Here is a 17,429-nt window from a genome sequence, read left to right as displayed (position 1 = left end):
GAGCCTGACCGACCTGTCCGCCGTGGCTTCGGTTCAGTTAAAAAGACACTTGCGTTCCTTTCCTATTCTCTCTCACCAGCACGCCGCCGCACGCAACTTGCGACAGGTCAACATCGCGGCGGCATCTCTCATCCAGTCACCCCTAGCGGCCCAGCGACTGCTGTTCCATGGCGGACGGCGACGGCGCCGGCGCGGCGGCGACGGGGAAGCTCGCGGAGCTCCCTAGCGGCGCCGAGAAGGGACTCCCCAGGAGGGCCAAGGTGAGCACTTCGTCCTCCAACGTGATTCCAGATTGGCAGAAAAGACGAGGGTTTGGGAGCGGAACATAGGAGTCCTCGTTTTCTCCGATTTGAAACCTAGCCTAGCCTAGGTGGTGGGATGCAGGATCCGAGCTCGTTTTGAATATCTCGTGGCCATGGCTGCGCCGGCGGCGACGAGGTAGTTGCCTGAAAGGGCGGGGTTTGATGCCCATCCTTACTCCTCACTGAAGTAGGATTTAGTAGTCGGAAATTAGACCCTGAATCAATCTTTTGTACAAACTTCTCAGTAATAAGTACTGAAGTCACTTGATTACCACAATCTAGGATGGATGTTTTGTTGAAGATCTCACAAGTCCTCAACATGCCCACTAAAAAAAGTCAGCATACTGAACTATAGTTTGTTATAAGTATTCCATATAGTCACCATGCTGAACTGTTTTGGTAACCATCAATGTCCTTAAGTTATGTTGCTGGATAATCCTTAATGTAAGAGAGATGTTTCAATTGCCAAAATGTTGTTTTTACAGGAAACAAGTAGTGATATATTATCCAATTCCACTAAGTGACATTCAACTAAAGTGCTCTTTCCGATGTTAACTAGAGTGCTAATAAGCATGTTATCCATTTTGTCATGTACTATTTTGTTTCATCTAACAAATGATAGTGCTTGCTTTAAACAGAGAGAAATATAAATATGTGTAATCTATATCTATTGAAGTGAATGTCTATGCTAGTTTCATGGTAAAAACTTATTTTTGCAGGCTTCTTCCGGAAGGACATTAAACACTGCACAAATTCCGCTTGTTGCGAGCCATCCAGATGTGTATGAGCCATGTGATGATTCCTTTGCTCTTGTTGATGCGCTACTCTCAGACAAAGCACAACTTTTGACACTACAGCCAAGGTTATGTATGGAGGTTGGGTCTGGTAGTGGTTATGTCATCACCTCTCTTGCAATCATGCTCAGGCAATTAGGCTCTGGAGCCCAGTACCTAGCAACTGACATCAACCAACATGCTGCCGAGACAACTCAAGCGACCCTTGAAGCTCATGGGGTGCATGCAGATGTGATTGTTACTGATATCGTGTCTGGTCTTGATAAACGCCTTGCTGGTATGGTTGATGTGGCAGTTGTTAACCCTCCTTATGTGCCAACTCCTGTGGAAGAAGTTGGATGCAAGGGCATTGCTTCATCTTGGGCAGGAGGTTTGAACGGGCGTCAAGTGATAGACAGGATCCTTCCTGCTGTGCGTGAGATGCTATCAGAAAGAGGGTGGCTGTACATGGTAGCCCTTGAAGATAATGATCCTTCAGATATATGCCATCTGATGAGCGAGATGGGGTATGCATCACGTGTTGTCTTGAAGAGGTGTACTGAGGAGGAGAGCCTGTATGTTCTCAAGTTCTGGCGAGATCCGCATGCTGTTTCGAGCGCATCTCCTAAATCTTCAGGCTCTGAGTCATGGTTTTCTCAGTTGCCTTTCAAATCCCTTTGGCACAAGAACTCGTAGCATTTCATGGCCTTGCCAGTTCGGAGTCTTCATCAGCTCCAAAATATAGCAAGAAGTCTTTTGCATATTCGAGATGGCAGTATGTTTAGATGTGTTCGAATGGAATGTTACTGTTGGTTTCTGATTGCCTCAGGCACTCAGAGTGCAAGAATCATTCTAGCCTGATCGGTTTAAGGCGCAACCAAAACATGTCCTTGCCAGAAAGTACTGAACCTTTTTTTTTGTAGCTTAAATTTTTATCTTATGTTCTCTTCGTGTGTATATATTTTCTACGTTGCTACTATGGATTCATTATCTTGCTGCATTTGGAATTTGTGTTTTCTGTATCAATTATTGCGTTATTTCTGTGTGCTGTATTTACTTGTGACTATATACAATATTAACTTAACAGTTTAACACCTCTTATTTGAGGCTTTGTTTAGTTACACTTAAAACCTAAAACCTTTTCAAGATTTTTCGTCACATCGAATCTTACGACACATATATGAAACATTAAATATTTGTAAAAAAAATAACTAATTATACAGTTTTCCATGTAATTTGCGAGACAAATTTTTTAAGCCTATAGTTCATGGTTAGCCAATAATTGCTAAATAAAAATAAAAGTGCTATAGTATCAAAAAAAATTCGCCTCCTCAACTAAGGCCTTATTTAGTTTAAAAAAAATTCAAGATTCTCCGTCGCATCGAATCTTTGAACACATACATCAAGTATTAAATATAAACAAAAAATAACTAATTGCACAGTTTGTCTGTACTTTGTGGGACGAATTTTTGAGCCTAGTTAATCCATGATTGAAAGTGCTACATTAGTAAGAGCCAAAAATTTTCAAAAAAAAACTAAGCACATCTCCAACGGTTTTGCATTTTATCTTTGGCAAAACATAGAATGTGTCAAGTCTCAAATCAATATGGGGAGGAGAAAAAGGTTACCTCCAATGGGTTGGCAAAATTGAGTTGGCAAAATCCAAAGTATGGAGCCAGCGGTTATTTTTCCAGGCGAAAATTTATTCGTGCCGTCGACTCCAAGGTTCAAGCAACAGACGACACCTACACACAAACCCTAGACACCATGGAAACCCGATGCACATATTGGAAGGATGAATCCATGGTCATGGTATACGTACCTCCTCCACAGTCGGCTTGATGAAGATCGCCTCCCTCACAACCGGCGTTAATGTCCAGCGATGTCTAGAACCAAAAGATCGCAGCCTCCAACTTTCTACGGGAAGAAAACGGCGGCAACAAGGGAACCACACGCGGGGAAAGAAAACGTGCGGGTCTATGCAATGCCAAGCGGCAATACACGGTTAACATATATGCCAAACCTGGCCAACCAAAATGCAAAGTCTATTTGCCAAACCGTTTGATATAAGTTTTTAATTTTTTTTTGCAGAAACAAAAATGTAAAGCCTATTTGTTAAACCGTTAGAGATGCTCTAAATACAGATGAACATCATAATTTTGGGTAAACTTCTTCAAATTGTAAAAGAAAAATGCTGGAGATATACGGAAAGTATTGTTGAGTGATTTAAGGGGGTGTTTAGGACTACTCTGCTCTGCGTTTTTCAGCTCCACTCCACGTTTTTTTAGCCAAACAGTTTCAGCTCCACGCATTCAGTTCGAGAAAAAAGGGTGGAGTTGTGAGAGCACCTCAAGAGGTACTCCACGAACTCTAGTTTTTTATGGAGCTATTCCATGGTGGAGTTTGTGAAGCAGACTTCGTGGAGCAGTGCCAAACACCCCTTAATGTGAGAAATAGTTGGAAGATTCGAGTCATAATGATCAAACGGCGTTCATCTACGGGCCTGGGCCACGAAGTCTACGCAGGCCTAAACCCATTCACACGCATGCCCATGGGGACTTGAGCCCGGCCATCCTGCCTTCGTCTCGCCGGCTTCGTCCTCCCCCCTCTGCAACGGCGGCTGTGGGCTGGGGGCCTGCGGCGACGACGGTCAGCTGCGAGCCACTCGTTCCGCCTGTCCCAGCGACCCAGCCTGTGGTGAGGCTCCTACGGAGCGCTCGCCTGAGGAGAAGCGAGAGATCCGGAGCTGTGTCCAGTCGGCCGTCCATGGAGGCGGCGGCGGGCCGCAAGCGCGCGTACAGCATCATCGTGCCCACGTACAACGAGCGCCTCAACGTCGCCCTCATCGTCTACCTCATCTTCAAGCACCTCCCGTAAGCACCGCCCAGCTCCGCTTTCTCCTGTCCGGCGCTGATCTGTTTCTCTCCGTTGCGCCTTTTGCTGCTACGGTTGCGTCGAGATCTTCTGTGGTGAACGCTGTCGGATTCGATTTCAATAGATTAGATATCATTCGGTTGCGTGCGTAAACTTGATCGATTAGATTAGTAATCTACTTAACAAGAATCAACCTGATCTGAATATGTGAATGGAACTGAGATCCAACTGCAGGCACCAATCATAAAGTAGAATCACTTGTTACTCCATTATGCGTCCAAATAGATGACATAGGTTATTTATGTGGACATTAACCAGGCCTCCCTTGAGCTCTGCTTGCACATCTTTGCAGAGTTCCAATGATGCCAGTACTGTTGAAGCGATCACTGTGCACTTGTGTTTTTTTTCCCTGAGAAGAAGAAATGAAACAATTTTCTAGTGCTATTTTACCAACATTTGAGCTAGAATTTGCTTCTTCATCAAAGTCTTGAACTGTCATAGTGGCAACCAGTTTTCTTCTTTTACTTGTGTATTTTGGGCCATAGAGGTCATAGATACCTTTCATTCTAGTGCTGCCCTGCTGGGCGTGCCTAATTCACTCTATCAGGAAAAAAAAACTTGAAAAACTTGTATGAGTTCGTCGGCTATGTGAAATGGGTCATGATGAGCTCTCCTGCTTGGATATCAAATGCACTATTAGGTATTACAACTTGCAACTGTTGGCTTTGTTGCGTGTCCCTTTTCTTAGAATGTCACCATGTGTTACTTTGCCATTATTTAACTTCCATTTTTTGCTGGAAGCTTGCTACTGTGATGGAAAGGAAAAATTGTTACATTCATATAGATACGTTGCCATGTTCTTACATATTACATAACCTGATTTGACTTCTTTTTTTTACCTCAGGGATGTGAACTTTGAGATCATTATTGTGGATGATGGTAGTCCAGATGGAACTCAGGACATTGTAAAACAACTGCAGCAAGTATATGGTGAAGATTTTGTTGTAAGTTTTTTTTTTAAATGCTCCTGATCCGCTTGAAGTTTTTGTATATGTGGTATTAATCTGCTTATTGTGCCATGGCTTAATGCATTGCCTTTAACCTGACATGATGCCAGCTACTGCGAGCTAGGCCAAGGAAGCTAGGACTTGGTGAGTTGAGACATCTGACTTTAATTTTTTACTGAAATTTCTCCTTCTTATATTAAGTAGCAACTGGAAATATCCAGGTACTGCATATTTACATGGATTAAAGCATGCCTCAGGGGAATTTGTCATTATCATGGATGCAGACCTATCTCACCATGTATAAATCTTTCACTTATTCTTCTTTCTATTACTACTTTTGTTATATTTGCTATTTACAATATTTTTCTTCCTAGCTTACTGACTGTTTTCCCACTCTGAACAGCCAAAATACTTGCCAAGCTTTATTAGGTAAGAATCGTATCTCTGAAGATATAAGAGTTATTGGGTTTCTACTACATGTTATTTTACAGATATTAGTCAGCATCCTCAAATCAAATTTTTTAGTGCATATAATTCTCAGTCTGATTTTGTCTCAAAATATCTTTAGCGACAAAAATAATAGTGTCACAGTTGTTGAATCCAATGGCTGAAAATACATTTCAAGTAAAGCTTGTCAGTTGGCCCCTTTGGGCTCCTCACTGAGGCTACTGAAATGAAATAGTTTAGAAAACGTGTCTTTTTTAATCATGTTATTTCCTTAACCAGGAAACAAAAGGAAACTGGGGCTGACATTGTAACTGGCACACGGTATGTTAAGAATGGTGGTGTCCATGGTTGGAATCTCATGCGCAAGCTGACTAGCAGAGGTGCAAATGTTCTTGCACAAACGTTACTACAGCCTGGAGCTTCAGATTTAACCGGATCATTTAGGTCTGTCTTTCTTTTATCTCGAACTGAATAAATACCCACCCGTCAATCATCTCTTTTGATGAGCATATCATAATAGGCTATATAAGCGAGATGTCCTGGAAGACTTAATCTCCTCATGTGTCAGCAAGGGCTACGTGTTCCAGATGGAGATGATTGTTAGGGCTACTAGGAAAGGTTATCACATTGAAGAGGTATGCCACTGTGGGGTCTCTTTTTTCATTAAATAATATTGGATCATCTCTTGACTTTGGTAAATGAATGAATCGTTGATTGCCTTCTCCTCTCCAGGTTCCAATAACATTTGTCGACAGAGTATTTGGAATTTCAAAACTTGGTGGGTCCGAGATAGTTGAATATTTGAAAGGCCTTGTTTATCTGCTGCTCACAACATGATTGAAGATATGTAGTAGGCTTCTGGTTTGTGGGTACAACCGTGTTATAGAGAATTTTACTGATGTGTTATTATTGCAGCTTGAGCTGTATATCAGTACAATTACGCATGTTTCTAGTGGGTGGATTATTGTACTCAAGTCTTGCTTTCTCTGTACATTTTCTCACACAACATAGCGCCCCTCCTTTCTGTTGACTTCCAGTGCTTCTTTTAACTGTTTGTAATTCTGTCATTGTGTGGCATCACCCCCCTTGTTTTCTGAAGGGAACCGGCTGTATGTGTCTACATAGAAACTGTTGCTGGATGTGTTGTTCCTGGTCTACTCATCATCTAGCAGGATCTGGTTCTCATCAACAAACTAAAAACAAAATTATGAACTACATCACTCTGCGCGGATAGAATGATGATATATAAAGACCAGACATGATGAATGCTGACATGCTGTACGGTGGTCTCTACAAAACCTAAAAAAATTCATGTCCTTGTTGGCGTCATTTCATTGTGATGCTCGGTCTGAACAGACGTTTAGGTTAATATGCCTTCTGCGGTTGTGCCACACAATTCCATTTTGACATCCTTTGCTTTGAGTTCTCTATACTTAGATTCACGATAACTTTGTCCCAAGATTCTCATCACATTAAGGGCCAGCTTGGTTTCCCTTGTTAAATTTTAGCTAACTAAACTTTAGTCATTTTAGCTAAAGTTCCAAACACATTAACTAAAAGAAACTAAAATAGTTTAGTTTTATTAGTCACCCAAGAGTAGCTAAAATAATTTTAGTTAGCTTAAATTTAGCAAGGGAGACCAAACGGAGCCTAAAAAAAATTAAGATTTCCATCATATCAAATATTTAGACGTATGCATGGAACATTAAATATAGATAAATAGATAAAAAAAATAACTAATTACATAATTTACTTGTAATTTATAAGACGAATCTTTTAAGCCTAATTAGTCCATAACTAATTAGACAATAATTACTAAATACAAACAAAAATACTACAGTAATTGATTTTTTTAAAAAAAATCGCGAATTAAACAAGACCTCAATGATCAATTGTTGAATGCAGGAGCCATGATTTATAGGCTGGGTGCCACGTGTTGTGCAGGGTGCATTTCCGTATTGACATCGACAGAAAGATGCTGTTAAACGAAGGAAAAGCATTTCCGTATTGACATCGACAGAAAGATGCTGTTACGGTTACGAAGATTAAGACCGACGCTACCGAAATCAAAACGCAAACTAGGGCAGATCGAGGGCACGCACAAGGCCGGCGGCGATATAAAGGAGACGTGCATGGTCTACGCTGCCACGCGCGCCTTTTCACGTAGACGCCGCAGTTCCACTCTCCCACGCTGAGCGCACCTCTGGATCGGCGGCGAGAACCCTAGCTAGTAGCCGATCCACCGCGCGCCACCACCTCGAGACCGGCGGCATGGCAACCAACGCCGATGACGTCTTCCGGCCCACCGACAAGGCGTCGATCGCGCTCCTGCGCGGCCTCCGCTCCAAAACCATCGTCGACCGCACCTTCATCCACCGCGTCGACATCTGCTCCGCCGCCCCCGAGGAGCTGGTCGCCGACCTGCAGCCGGTGCCGGGCACCGACGTGACGGAGGATGGGTACAACAGCGTTTGGTACATCTACTGCCTGAAGCGATACAAGAACACCCGGGGCAAGCCCAGCGGGCGCAGGCAGCGCGCGGTGGAGCCCGACGGCAAGACGAGCTGGCACTCGGAGACAGGGCCGAAGCCCGTGCAAGGCGTGCCCGGCGGCGCCACGTTCTGCAACTTTTCCTACGGCCGCAAGGAGAAGGATGGGGCGTCGGGTCGGCAGCGCTTGGACAGGATGGGATGGTGCATGACTGAGTTCGACGACACGCAGGGCGGCGGCGGTGACCACGTGCTGTGCAGGCTGCATCGCTCGTCCTCGTCTCTCGCCAAGAAGAAGTCCAAGTCGTCGTCGTCGTCGTCGTCCAAGAGGAAGGCGGCAGCCGATCACCCCGAGGCGCCGCCAACCAAGCTGATCCACAACGAGCAGGTGCAGATGCAGGACCCCGCCGCCTTCTTCCCCAATGCTTACCCGACGATGCCCTGCTATGGTTATGGACCTCCCCAAGGCGTGGATCCCGTGACGACGATCGGAGGCGAGGAGGAGTATGGTGTGCAGCAGCCACGCGTTGAGCCGGAGTACGGCGGCGAGTTCAACTTCGATGAGTTGCTCAACATCGACGAGCAGGAGCAGGTGCAGATGCAGGACGCCGCCTCCTTCCCCGATGCTTACCCGACGATGCCCTGCCATGGTTATGGACCTCCCCAAGGCGTGGATCCCGTGATGATGATCGGAGGCGAGGAGGAGTATGGTGTGCAGCAGCCACGCGTTGAGCCGGACTACGGCGGCGAGTTCAACTCCGATGAGTTGCTCAACATCGACGAGCAGGTGCAGATGCAGGACCCCGCCGCCTTCTTCACCAATGGTTACCCGACGATACCCGCCTGCTATGGTCATGGTGGTCCCCAAGGCGTGGACCCCGTGACGTTCGGCGATGTTGAGCCGGAGCACGGCGGCGACTTGGGCGTGTTCAACTTCCAAGACTTGCTCAAGACCGACGAGTGGAAAGACTTCGAAGAGTTCCTAGCCGCAGGGGAGCAGGGGCTGCACTGCAGCAGCCATGCGCCGAGTTCGTTGTCCCAGTCCCAGGACATGTTTCTGTCTGCTAATCATGTACATGTAGCTTAGTATTCTGTGTTTTACCACCAAACGATGAGTGGTTTTTTTTTTTCTGATCACGCTATGTAAACGCCTGACAAAGAAAGATGATATGCTGTATGAAGCGAAAGGAATTAATGCAATATGCAATGTGATGAGTAGTTGTTTTGCTTTAATGTTATATATTACAGCTTCCGCGCATTCTTTTTCTTTTTCTTAATTATTCAAGATGGTGATGAACATTGTTCAGCAGCTCTAGTGTAGTGTGAAGGATCTTTTTCAGATTATAGAGCTTTGTGGCTTTGTCAAATCATGCTACGCTACGACTACGAGTGATTAAGGGAATCTTTACATTCATTCAGCTGTGATTATGTCAGACAAGTGAATGGTTAACACGTTACATTGACTTGCCTCGAAATGGAATTTTCAGTAGTCATAATCGTTTACTTAATTTAACATAGATATAAAGCAACGCGTAAAGTTTTCTTTGCCCTTGAGGGCATGTGCCCTCACTCTCCTACCCATTGGATTCGCTTTGAGAAGTGTGCAAACACACATCTCGATGCGAATCTGCTTTGAGATGTGTGTTTGCACACTTCTCAATGCGAATCTAATGGGTGGGAGAGTGAGGACATATGCCCTTAAGGGCAAAAAAACCGCGTTCCAAAGCAACGACATATTTGCCACAAGGTCAACTTTCAGAATGAATTTTAGATGAAGTTCAGGCTATCACTTCAAACTGCAGTGTTTGAAAAATATTTCTCTTTCTACAGCCATCTCCTCGATTAATCTTCAGACAAGTGGTCTAGAAGAAATCATCTTCAGGCAGCGAAACTGAAGAATTTCATTTACAACAAGTCTTCATCTCTGGAACGTCGTCTGATGCTTAATAGTACCATGTAGCAGTGTAGTCCTAGTTCGTTGGAGCCAATCCACGACGATCACATGCTTTCTGATCAGTAACAAAATGGAGGAAAGGTGAATGACAAAGCACGCCCACTCGAAGCATAAACTGCACAGGGGGAGTGCTGTAGAGTTCTTGTCTGGTAAACCTCTTAAGAATCTCCAGACTGCACCTTCTAGTATGTGATATACAGTTGAAGAATGAGCTGATTTGGGATTATTATTTTGTTTTTTCATCTTCCGGCACACAATGTTTAGCATATTTGCATCAACATGGGAGCATCTTGAATGTGCACTACATTGTGTTTATTACATATATGACAAGTAAGCACTGTAACTGGTGCTCTCATGGTCTCCAGGATTTCAGCAAGTTTTCATCCGATTTCAGTCAACATTGAAGTTCATGATTCTGAACTAAGAGTTAATAGCCACAATGAATCAGTTTCAGGCAAGCTCAAGAATGAGGTTTATTTTGTTTTTCGGTAGAGTTTCAGGTGTGTAACGCATATGGAAACTTTGAACACGAGTAGTAGAGAGTTAAAAGCTGAAAAGGCAAAAAAGAAGAACATAAGGAAAACATCACAGTTGGGCCAGATGCAGCATTTACAGCGACATGATGTGTGTGACCAGCTTATCGATAGCCATGCGCGACGAGCCGTCCTCGCCGGTGCAGTCCACCGCCGCCTTCTTCAGCTCGCCGGCCCTCGCCCTCATCTCGGCACCGTCCTCACCCGTCATAAGCCGCCGGATGGCCGCCTCCACGCTGCCCCTCTCGAGGTCGCCGCCGACCTCGAACCCCACTCTCCACACGTGCTCCACGTACCTGGTGTCCCCCATCTGATCGCCGAAGCAGGGGCGGCACAGCATGGGCACCCCTTCGCAGATGCCCTCCGTCGTCGAGTTCCAGCCGCAGTGCGTCCAGAAGCCGCCCACGGCGCGGTGGCGCAGCACCTCCTCCTGCGGCGCCCACGCCACGACCTTGCCGCGCTCGCGCGTCGCGGCCTCGAACCCTTCGGGGAGACGGTGGTCGTCCGCGGACCCGCTGACCATGCCCGGCCGGACCACCCAGAGGAACGGCACGCCGCTGCCGGCGATGCCCCACGCCGTCTCCACCAGGTCCCGCGGGCTCATCCAGGCCACGCTGCCGAAGCTCACGTAGAGCACCGACTCCGGCGGAAACGCGTCCAGCCACTCCAGGCAGCTCCTGTCTTGGCGCAGCAGGCTGCTGTCGCCGTCGGGCGAGAGCTTGTGGAGCGGTCCGATGTCGAACACCGGCACGGCGAGGTCCCGCCGGAGGCGATCCAGCTCGCGGCGCTCCAGCGCGTCGAACGTGTTGAGTATGAGGCCCGAGGAGATGTTGACGGCGGCCACGGCGCGCGCCAGCAGTTGGCACATCAGGTGGTGGCCGGCCTCACCGATGTGCATCAGGTCGCGCACCCGGTACGGCGGCAGCTCAGCCACCGTCAGGTCAAGCTGCGAGTCTGCATTGACGAGACACGAGCACGTCAAGAACGGGGGAAAAAATGCGTTGCGTTGCGTTGCGTTGCATCGAGCGAGAAGCCATGAACAAGGAAAATGCTTGACAGCAGGACATGCCTTTCACGGGGAGGTAGCCTTTGTCGCAGAGCATCGGGTACGCGAGGAAGCACGCAAAGCAGGCGGCGCTACCGGTGCGCAGCGCGAGCGTGGGCACGGAGAGACTCGTGGCCACCTGGAAAATCTCCAGTAGGTGCGTGTCGACGACGAGGCACGCGACGGTGTCCCTGGAGTACTCCTGCAGGACCGCGGCGAGGCGGTCCCGGAAGGCAGCCTCGCACGCGTCGCCGATCCAGATTACTCGCGCAAACCTGTCCTCGATGGTGACCGGGGACGGGCCGGAGATGCCGTCGGGGACGAGGACGAAGCGGTAGTCCGGGTGGCGCGCCGGGTCGGGGGCGTTGAAGTGGGTGTGGAAGACGGTGATGGCGAAGCCGCGGCTGTGAAGGACGCCGGCGAGCCGGAACATGGGGTTGATGTGGCCCTGGTACGGGAGCGGGAACAGTAGCACGTGGCGGAGACCATGTCTTTGGTGGACGGCGGCGGCGCCATTGCTCTCCATGGCTTTTGCACAGTGCAACACTCTATGCTGTGATTCTTGTGCCGGGAGCCCGGGAGTGGCTTATGTCCCCTAATAAAATAGGCAACGGCTCTAGTACTCCCTCTTTCAAAATGAGCACGAATCTCGAAGCAAATCAGTAATCAGTTAACCAATTATATAATAATTAATTAATTACATTCTACCTGGATCTTCAAGCGGTAGCTCTGGACGATAGGGGAGCTCCATGCACCATTATTTCAGTGCAAGGACATCACGGACAGGGCCGGCAGATCACAGGAGTCAGGGTGAGCTTATTGACGCTGACAAAAGAACATGATGGCCGACACAAAACGAAATGCTCTGCTGAGTTTGTTGGGTGGATCTGAACTGTTATGTTTTGTTGGAATGGACCAGAGAAGAACTAGGCACAAACGGTCCATGTCTAACCCATGAGTAAATTTAGTTTAATTGATTAAGACACGGCTGCTTTGGGCGCCCAACCCTTCCGGTAAATGCTCCGACACTCGTTTCCCTCCCTCGCCCGCCGGACACTGCCATCCTCGCCTAACTCCGCCATAGGAGATCGATCTCTCCCCGGCTCACCGGATATTTGGTTGGAGTGTTAAAGTTTAATGAGTACTATAGCATTTTATCTTATTTATTTGATAATTAGTATCCAATTATAGACTAATTAGAGTTAAAAGATTTGGTCTCGTAAATTACTCTCTAGCTATGTTTTTAATTTCGTAAATAATCTATATTTAGTACTTTATACTCCCTCCATACTCATATTAGTTGACGTTTAGGACATAATTGTGCTTACCAAGGAGTCATTAATTAAGAGGTATTTTTTCCAGTCTACCCCTATTAAATATGGTTGTAGGTACATTCTATATGAGAAATTTTCTTAATTCAGATGGCCAGTGCCTTGAGGTGCTAGCCTGGTGGGCTGAGTTCGATACCCGGTAGCCATGCATTTTTCGTGCTGGCTACGTTTTGCATGGGGATTTTTGCATGCCACCGCAGAGAGGAAGGAGCAGGCGAGAGCGATTACTGCACTTTACACGAGAGCCGATGCGCCACACGGCCATGCATTTTTCGTGCTGGCTACGTTTTGCATGGGGATTTTTGCATGCCACCGCAGAGAGGAAGGGAGCAGGCGAGAGCGATTACTGCACTTTACACGAGAGCCGATGCGCCACACGGCCATGCATTTTTCGTGCTGGCTACGTTTTGCATGGGGATTTTTGCATGCCACCGCAGAGAGAAAGGGAGCAGGCGAGAGCGATTACTGCACTTTACACGAGAGCCGATGCCACACGTTTAATGCCGAGACAACGGAACGGGACCGAGCGAAGACGCCCAAGGATAAACGCGTCCAGACGCGCCCCGCGATCGTAGAACGACAAGCTTAACGAAAACGGTATGGAAGGCTAGAACGTTATCTTTTACAAGTACGGAGGGGGTACATATATGTAATGGGACTTAAACTTTACCAGCGCTAACCCTTACTCAGTTTCACACGGCTTTGCTTCGTTCCCATGAGCCCACACGCGCCCGCTGTCCATTTTGCTCCTCAGGCGGGACCGCGGGAGTAGTGACGGCGTTGCAACATGTTAGTAATATCTATCCACCACGAGTAATCAAGCTCTCTTTTGGAATTTAATCTGGCATCCTAGGTACTTTTCACATGTTACAATATGTTAAGAAAGTAATGATGATTGATGTATGGGAACGATTCGAATCATTGAGGTGTGATTAATTGTCGTTTAAGATTAAGTTGAATAGAAAACTACAATCTCCATCTGAAAAAAATGTGTTTTAGTTCTATTTGTAATCAAACTATCCAAAGAGTATTAATATTTATGATATCAAATACTTATACTATGCAAATATATGATGATGAATCTAATAATATTTGTTTTGTATATTGATTTTTTTGTATAAACTCAGTCAAAGTGACTTGGTTTAGGGAGTATTGTGATTTGTGAGTAAAGCTTTGGTTTGGTAATATTCCAGCTCCAAAGACCACAAGAAATGCATTACTTTTTACATTCTAGCTCCAAACACTACGAGAAATGTGTTTTGTTTTTTTACATTCTAGCTCCAAACACTAGAAGAAATGTATTATTTTTTCGACATTCCATCTCCAAACCGGATGATTTAGTGATATTTTGACCTATTATCATACCATATACGTCATAAAATGCCACATCTCTTGTGATGAAAAAAGTCCACAAATCTCTTGCACCAAGTTACTTATAAAGTTATAACTCAAAAGAATCTTGAACCTAGAGTTGAAGGTACGTTAAGTGCATATGGATGAATCATGTTATTTATACATAAATATTTAAACCACTTTAATTAATATGTGTGCTAAATACAGTTTGACTAAAGTTAAAAAGTGAAATTAAATGCATTATTAATAAAATTGAGCTTCTCCAAGGCTCCTATGATATTTCATCTACAGTAATGTGGTATTTAGATTGCCTAGAGTACCACTTTTCGGATTAGAGAGATACTTATGCAGATCCAATAATTCATCCCCATTGGTCAATGTATATACACCTCGATCTCTTCTTGCCCACCCACGGGCTCCAGTGTTACAGAAGAGTGGGAAACAAGAAGAGCAGTAGGAAGGAGGCAGGTAGATGAGAACAGATCGGCTTCAAGGAATAAAAAGATGTAATTGTGGATTTGGATTGAGTTAAACTTTCTTAGGCTTAGATTAAATTTGTAAAAAAAAATTATTAACATTTATAACTATATGAAAGTATATTCTATTATTAGTCTAAAGATACTTATTTGGTGTAAAAAATATTAGTATACTTTTATATATAAATTTGCAGAATTACAACTATTCGACTCCTAGGAAAATAAGAATTCAATAAACTTGTCCATAGCGGGCACAAGGGTATTCCTAATGACTGCACCAAGTAAAGCTTCTCTCAGGACAGCTTCTTGGACTGTATATCACACACTAGCACCGCCGTCTAAAAAAATATGCAATTTTATGTTTGAACCGAATCAAACTTCTTTAAGTTTAACTAAGTTTACAAAACAATATTATTAACATTTATTACTCCAAAATGTATAGTATAAAAATATATTCAATGATTAATCTAATTCTACTTATTTGGTATCATGAATATTAATATACTTTTGTAGATTAGTCAAATTAAACATTATTTGACTCATCAAAAAAATTGAGAATTACATCGAGTACCAGTGAATGCAGTGTTGACAGACTGAAGACAAGTAACTAGCACACCTTGCGCAGTTGTGCCGCAGTTGGGCAGTTTATATATGCTGCATGAGCTGACGATGATCAGGGACAGAGAATGCCGCGCATGCCTCAGGAAACTAAACATGCATGTGATGTGATAGTGATACTGGTGCAGCATTGGCACATGTTCACTCTAACGAACTAGCAAAACACTGCTACAGATCAAGTATTAGTCGTTCGTTCCAGAGATCAAGATCTGCTGTAAATAAAAATACTTCAGTTCCATTGTCTGAAGATTAGTTTTTAGACCAGTTGTCTGAAGACTACTAGTCGAGGAAATGACTGCACAAAGAAAGTTGTTTCTCAAGGGCTTCATTTGAGAGGCCAATACAACCTGAACTTCATCTAAAATTCGTTATGCAAGTTGATCTTGTTGCAAATATGCTGTCGCACCTTGCTCGTCGTATGTCTATCTTAATTGAGTTAAAGTAAACGTCAAGTTAGTGTATTTTGCCATCTGTGAACATTCACTTATCTGACATAACACTGGCCGACTGTAAAGATTCACTCGTAGCATGATTGGCCAGTGGCCATTACCATGGCAAGCCACAAAGCCCTATAATCTGAATATGATCCTTCATTCAGGCTACACTACATTAGAAAAACGTAGAATAACTTTCATTGCTTGTTCAACACAATATTCATCACTCATGAGTCAAGTCATGACGAATAATTGAGAGAAGGAACTATTAACTACGTAAACAACTGCAGTAACATCAAAGTAACTCATAAAACAACCATGCATGCATTCCTTTGATTCAAAACACAACATCATCTTTAATTTCCCTGTCAAGTGTACGTTTACAATCAGAGAAGCACTCATCCTGTCAGTGTCATATATAGGTGGTAGAAGAAAAACACGGATCAGCACGCATAAAGTAGATCCCGGGAGATGACGATCCCGCCGCCCTGCTCCGGCTCCGGCTCCGGCTCGGCGCATGGCTGCTGCTGCTGCTGCCCCTGCTCCCCTTCAGCTTGGAGCATCTTCAGGAAGCTATTCCAATCATCCTTGTTGAGCAACTCCTCCAAGTTGAACCCGCCCAAGTCGCCGCCATGCTCCGCCTCCGACTCAACGTGTGGCTGCTGCACACCAACACCATGCTCCTCCTCGCCTCCGAACATGGCGGGGTAGTCCACGCCTTGGGGACCACCATGAACATAGCTGGGCATCGTCGTCGTCGTCGGGTAAGCATTGGTGAACTCTTCCATGTTGAGCAACTCCTCGACGTTGAACTCGCCGCCGTCGACGTGCTCCGCCTCCAACTCAACCTGTGGCTGCTGCACACCACGCTCCTCCTCTCCTCCGACCATCGTCACGGGATTCACGCCTTCGGGAGGTCCATAACCATAGCAGGGCATCGTCGGGTCAGCATTGGTGAAGAAGGCGGCGGGGTCCTGCATCTGCACCTGCTGCTCCTGCTCGTCGATGTTGAGCAACTCATCGAAGTTGAACTCGCCGCCGTACTCCGGCTCAACGTGTGGCTGCTGCACACCATACTCCTCCTCGCCTCCGATCATCGTCACGGGATCCACGCCTTGCGGAGGTCCATAACCATAGCAGGGCATCGTCGGGTAAGCATCGGGGAAGAAGCTGGCGGCGGGTTCCTGCTGCACCTGCTCGACGTCGTCGTGGATCAGCTTGATTGGCGGCGCCTCGGGGTGATCGCCTGCCGCCTTCCTCTTGGACGACGACGACGACGACTTGGAATACTTCTTCTTGGCGAGAGACGAGGACGAGCGATGCAGCCTGCACAGCACGTGGTCACCGCCGCCGCCCTGCGTGTCGTCGAACTCAGTCATGCACCATCCCATCCTGTCCAAGCGCTGCCGACCCGACGCTCCATCCTTCTCCTTGCGGCCATAGGAAAGGTTGCAGAACGTGGCGCCGGGCACACCTTGCACGGGCTTCGGGCCAGTCTCCGAGTGCCAGCGCATCTTGGCGTCGACCTCCAACGCGCGCTGCCTATGCCCGCTGGCGTTGCCCCTGGTGTTCTTGTATCGCTTCGGGCAGTAGATGTACCATACGCTGTTGTACCCGTCCTCCGTCGCGTCGGTGCCCGGCACCGGCTGCAGGTCGGCGACCAGCTCCTCGGGGGCGGCGGAGCACACATCGGCGCGGTGGATGAAGCTGCGGTCGACGATGGTTTTGGTGCGGAGGCCGCGCAGGAGCGCGATCGACGCCTCGTCGGTGGGCCGGAAGACGTCATCGTCGTC

At 46.4% G+C, this 17,429-nt stretch overlaps 3 protein-coding genes across 3 annotated transcripts; 2 read left to right on the top strand and 1 right to left on the bottom strand.

Annotated features, from left to right (window-relative positions):
• On the top strand, positions 2 to 2,101 carry LOC8057351 (hemK methyltransferase family member 2). Its single transcript, XM_002466133.2, has 2 exons — positions 2 to 260; positions 1,022 to 2,101. Exons 1-2 carry the CDS (start codon positions 168 to 170, stop codon positions 1,769 to 1,771), a joined length of 843 nt encoding a protein of 280 aa, XP_002466178.1. The 5' UTR covers positions 2 to 167; the 3' UTR covers positions 1,772 to 2,101.
• On the top strand, positions 3,584 to 6,542 carry LOC8055691 (dolichol-phosphate mannosyltransferase subunit 1). Its single transcript, XM_002466132.2, has 8 exons — positions 3,584 to 3,948; positions 4,854 to 4,953; positions 5,067 to 5,100; positions 5,178 to 5,254; positions 5,360 to 5,385; positions 5,683 to 5,847; positions 5,924 to 6,038; positions 6,136 to 6,542. The coding sequence occupies exons 1-8, from the start codon at positions 3,842 to 3,844 to the stop codon at positions 6,238 to 6,240; spliced, it is 729 nt and encodes a 242-aa protein (XP_002466177.1). The 5' UTR covers positions 3,584 to 3,841; the 3' UTR covers positions 6,241 to 6,542.
• Positions 10,295 to 12,178, bottom strand: LOC8079708 (DIMBOA UDP-glucosyltransferase BX8). Its single transcript, XM_002463566.2, has 2 exons — positions 11,449 to 12,178; positions 10,295 to 11,333 (listed from the first exon to the last, which is right to left on the bottom strand). Exons 1-2 carry the CDS (start codon positions 11,948 to 11,950, stop codon positions 10,456 to 10,458), a joined length of 1,380 nt encoding a protein of 459 aa, XP_002463611.1. The 5' UTR covers positions 11,951 to 12,178; the 3' UTR covers positions 10,295 to 10,455.

The sequence above is a fragment of the Sorghum bicolor genome, chromosome 1, assembly GCF_000003195.3.
Source record: "Sorghum bicolor cultivar BTx623 chromosome 1, Sorghum_bicolor_NCBIv3, whole genome shotgun sequence".
NCBI classification, from domain to species: Eukaryota; Viridiplantae; Streptophyta; class Magnoliopsida; order Poales; family Poaceae; genus Sorghum; species Sorghum bicolor.
This window is presented reverse-complemented; position numbering and strand designations above follow the sequence as displayed.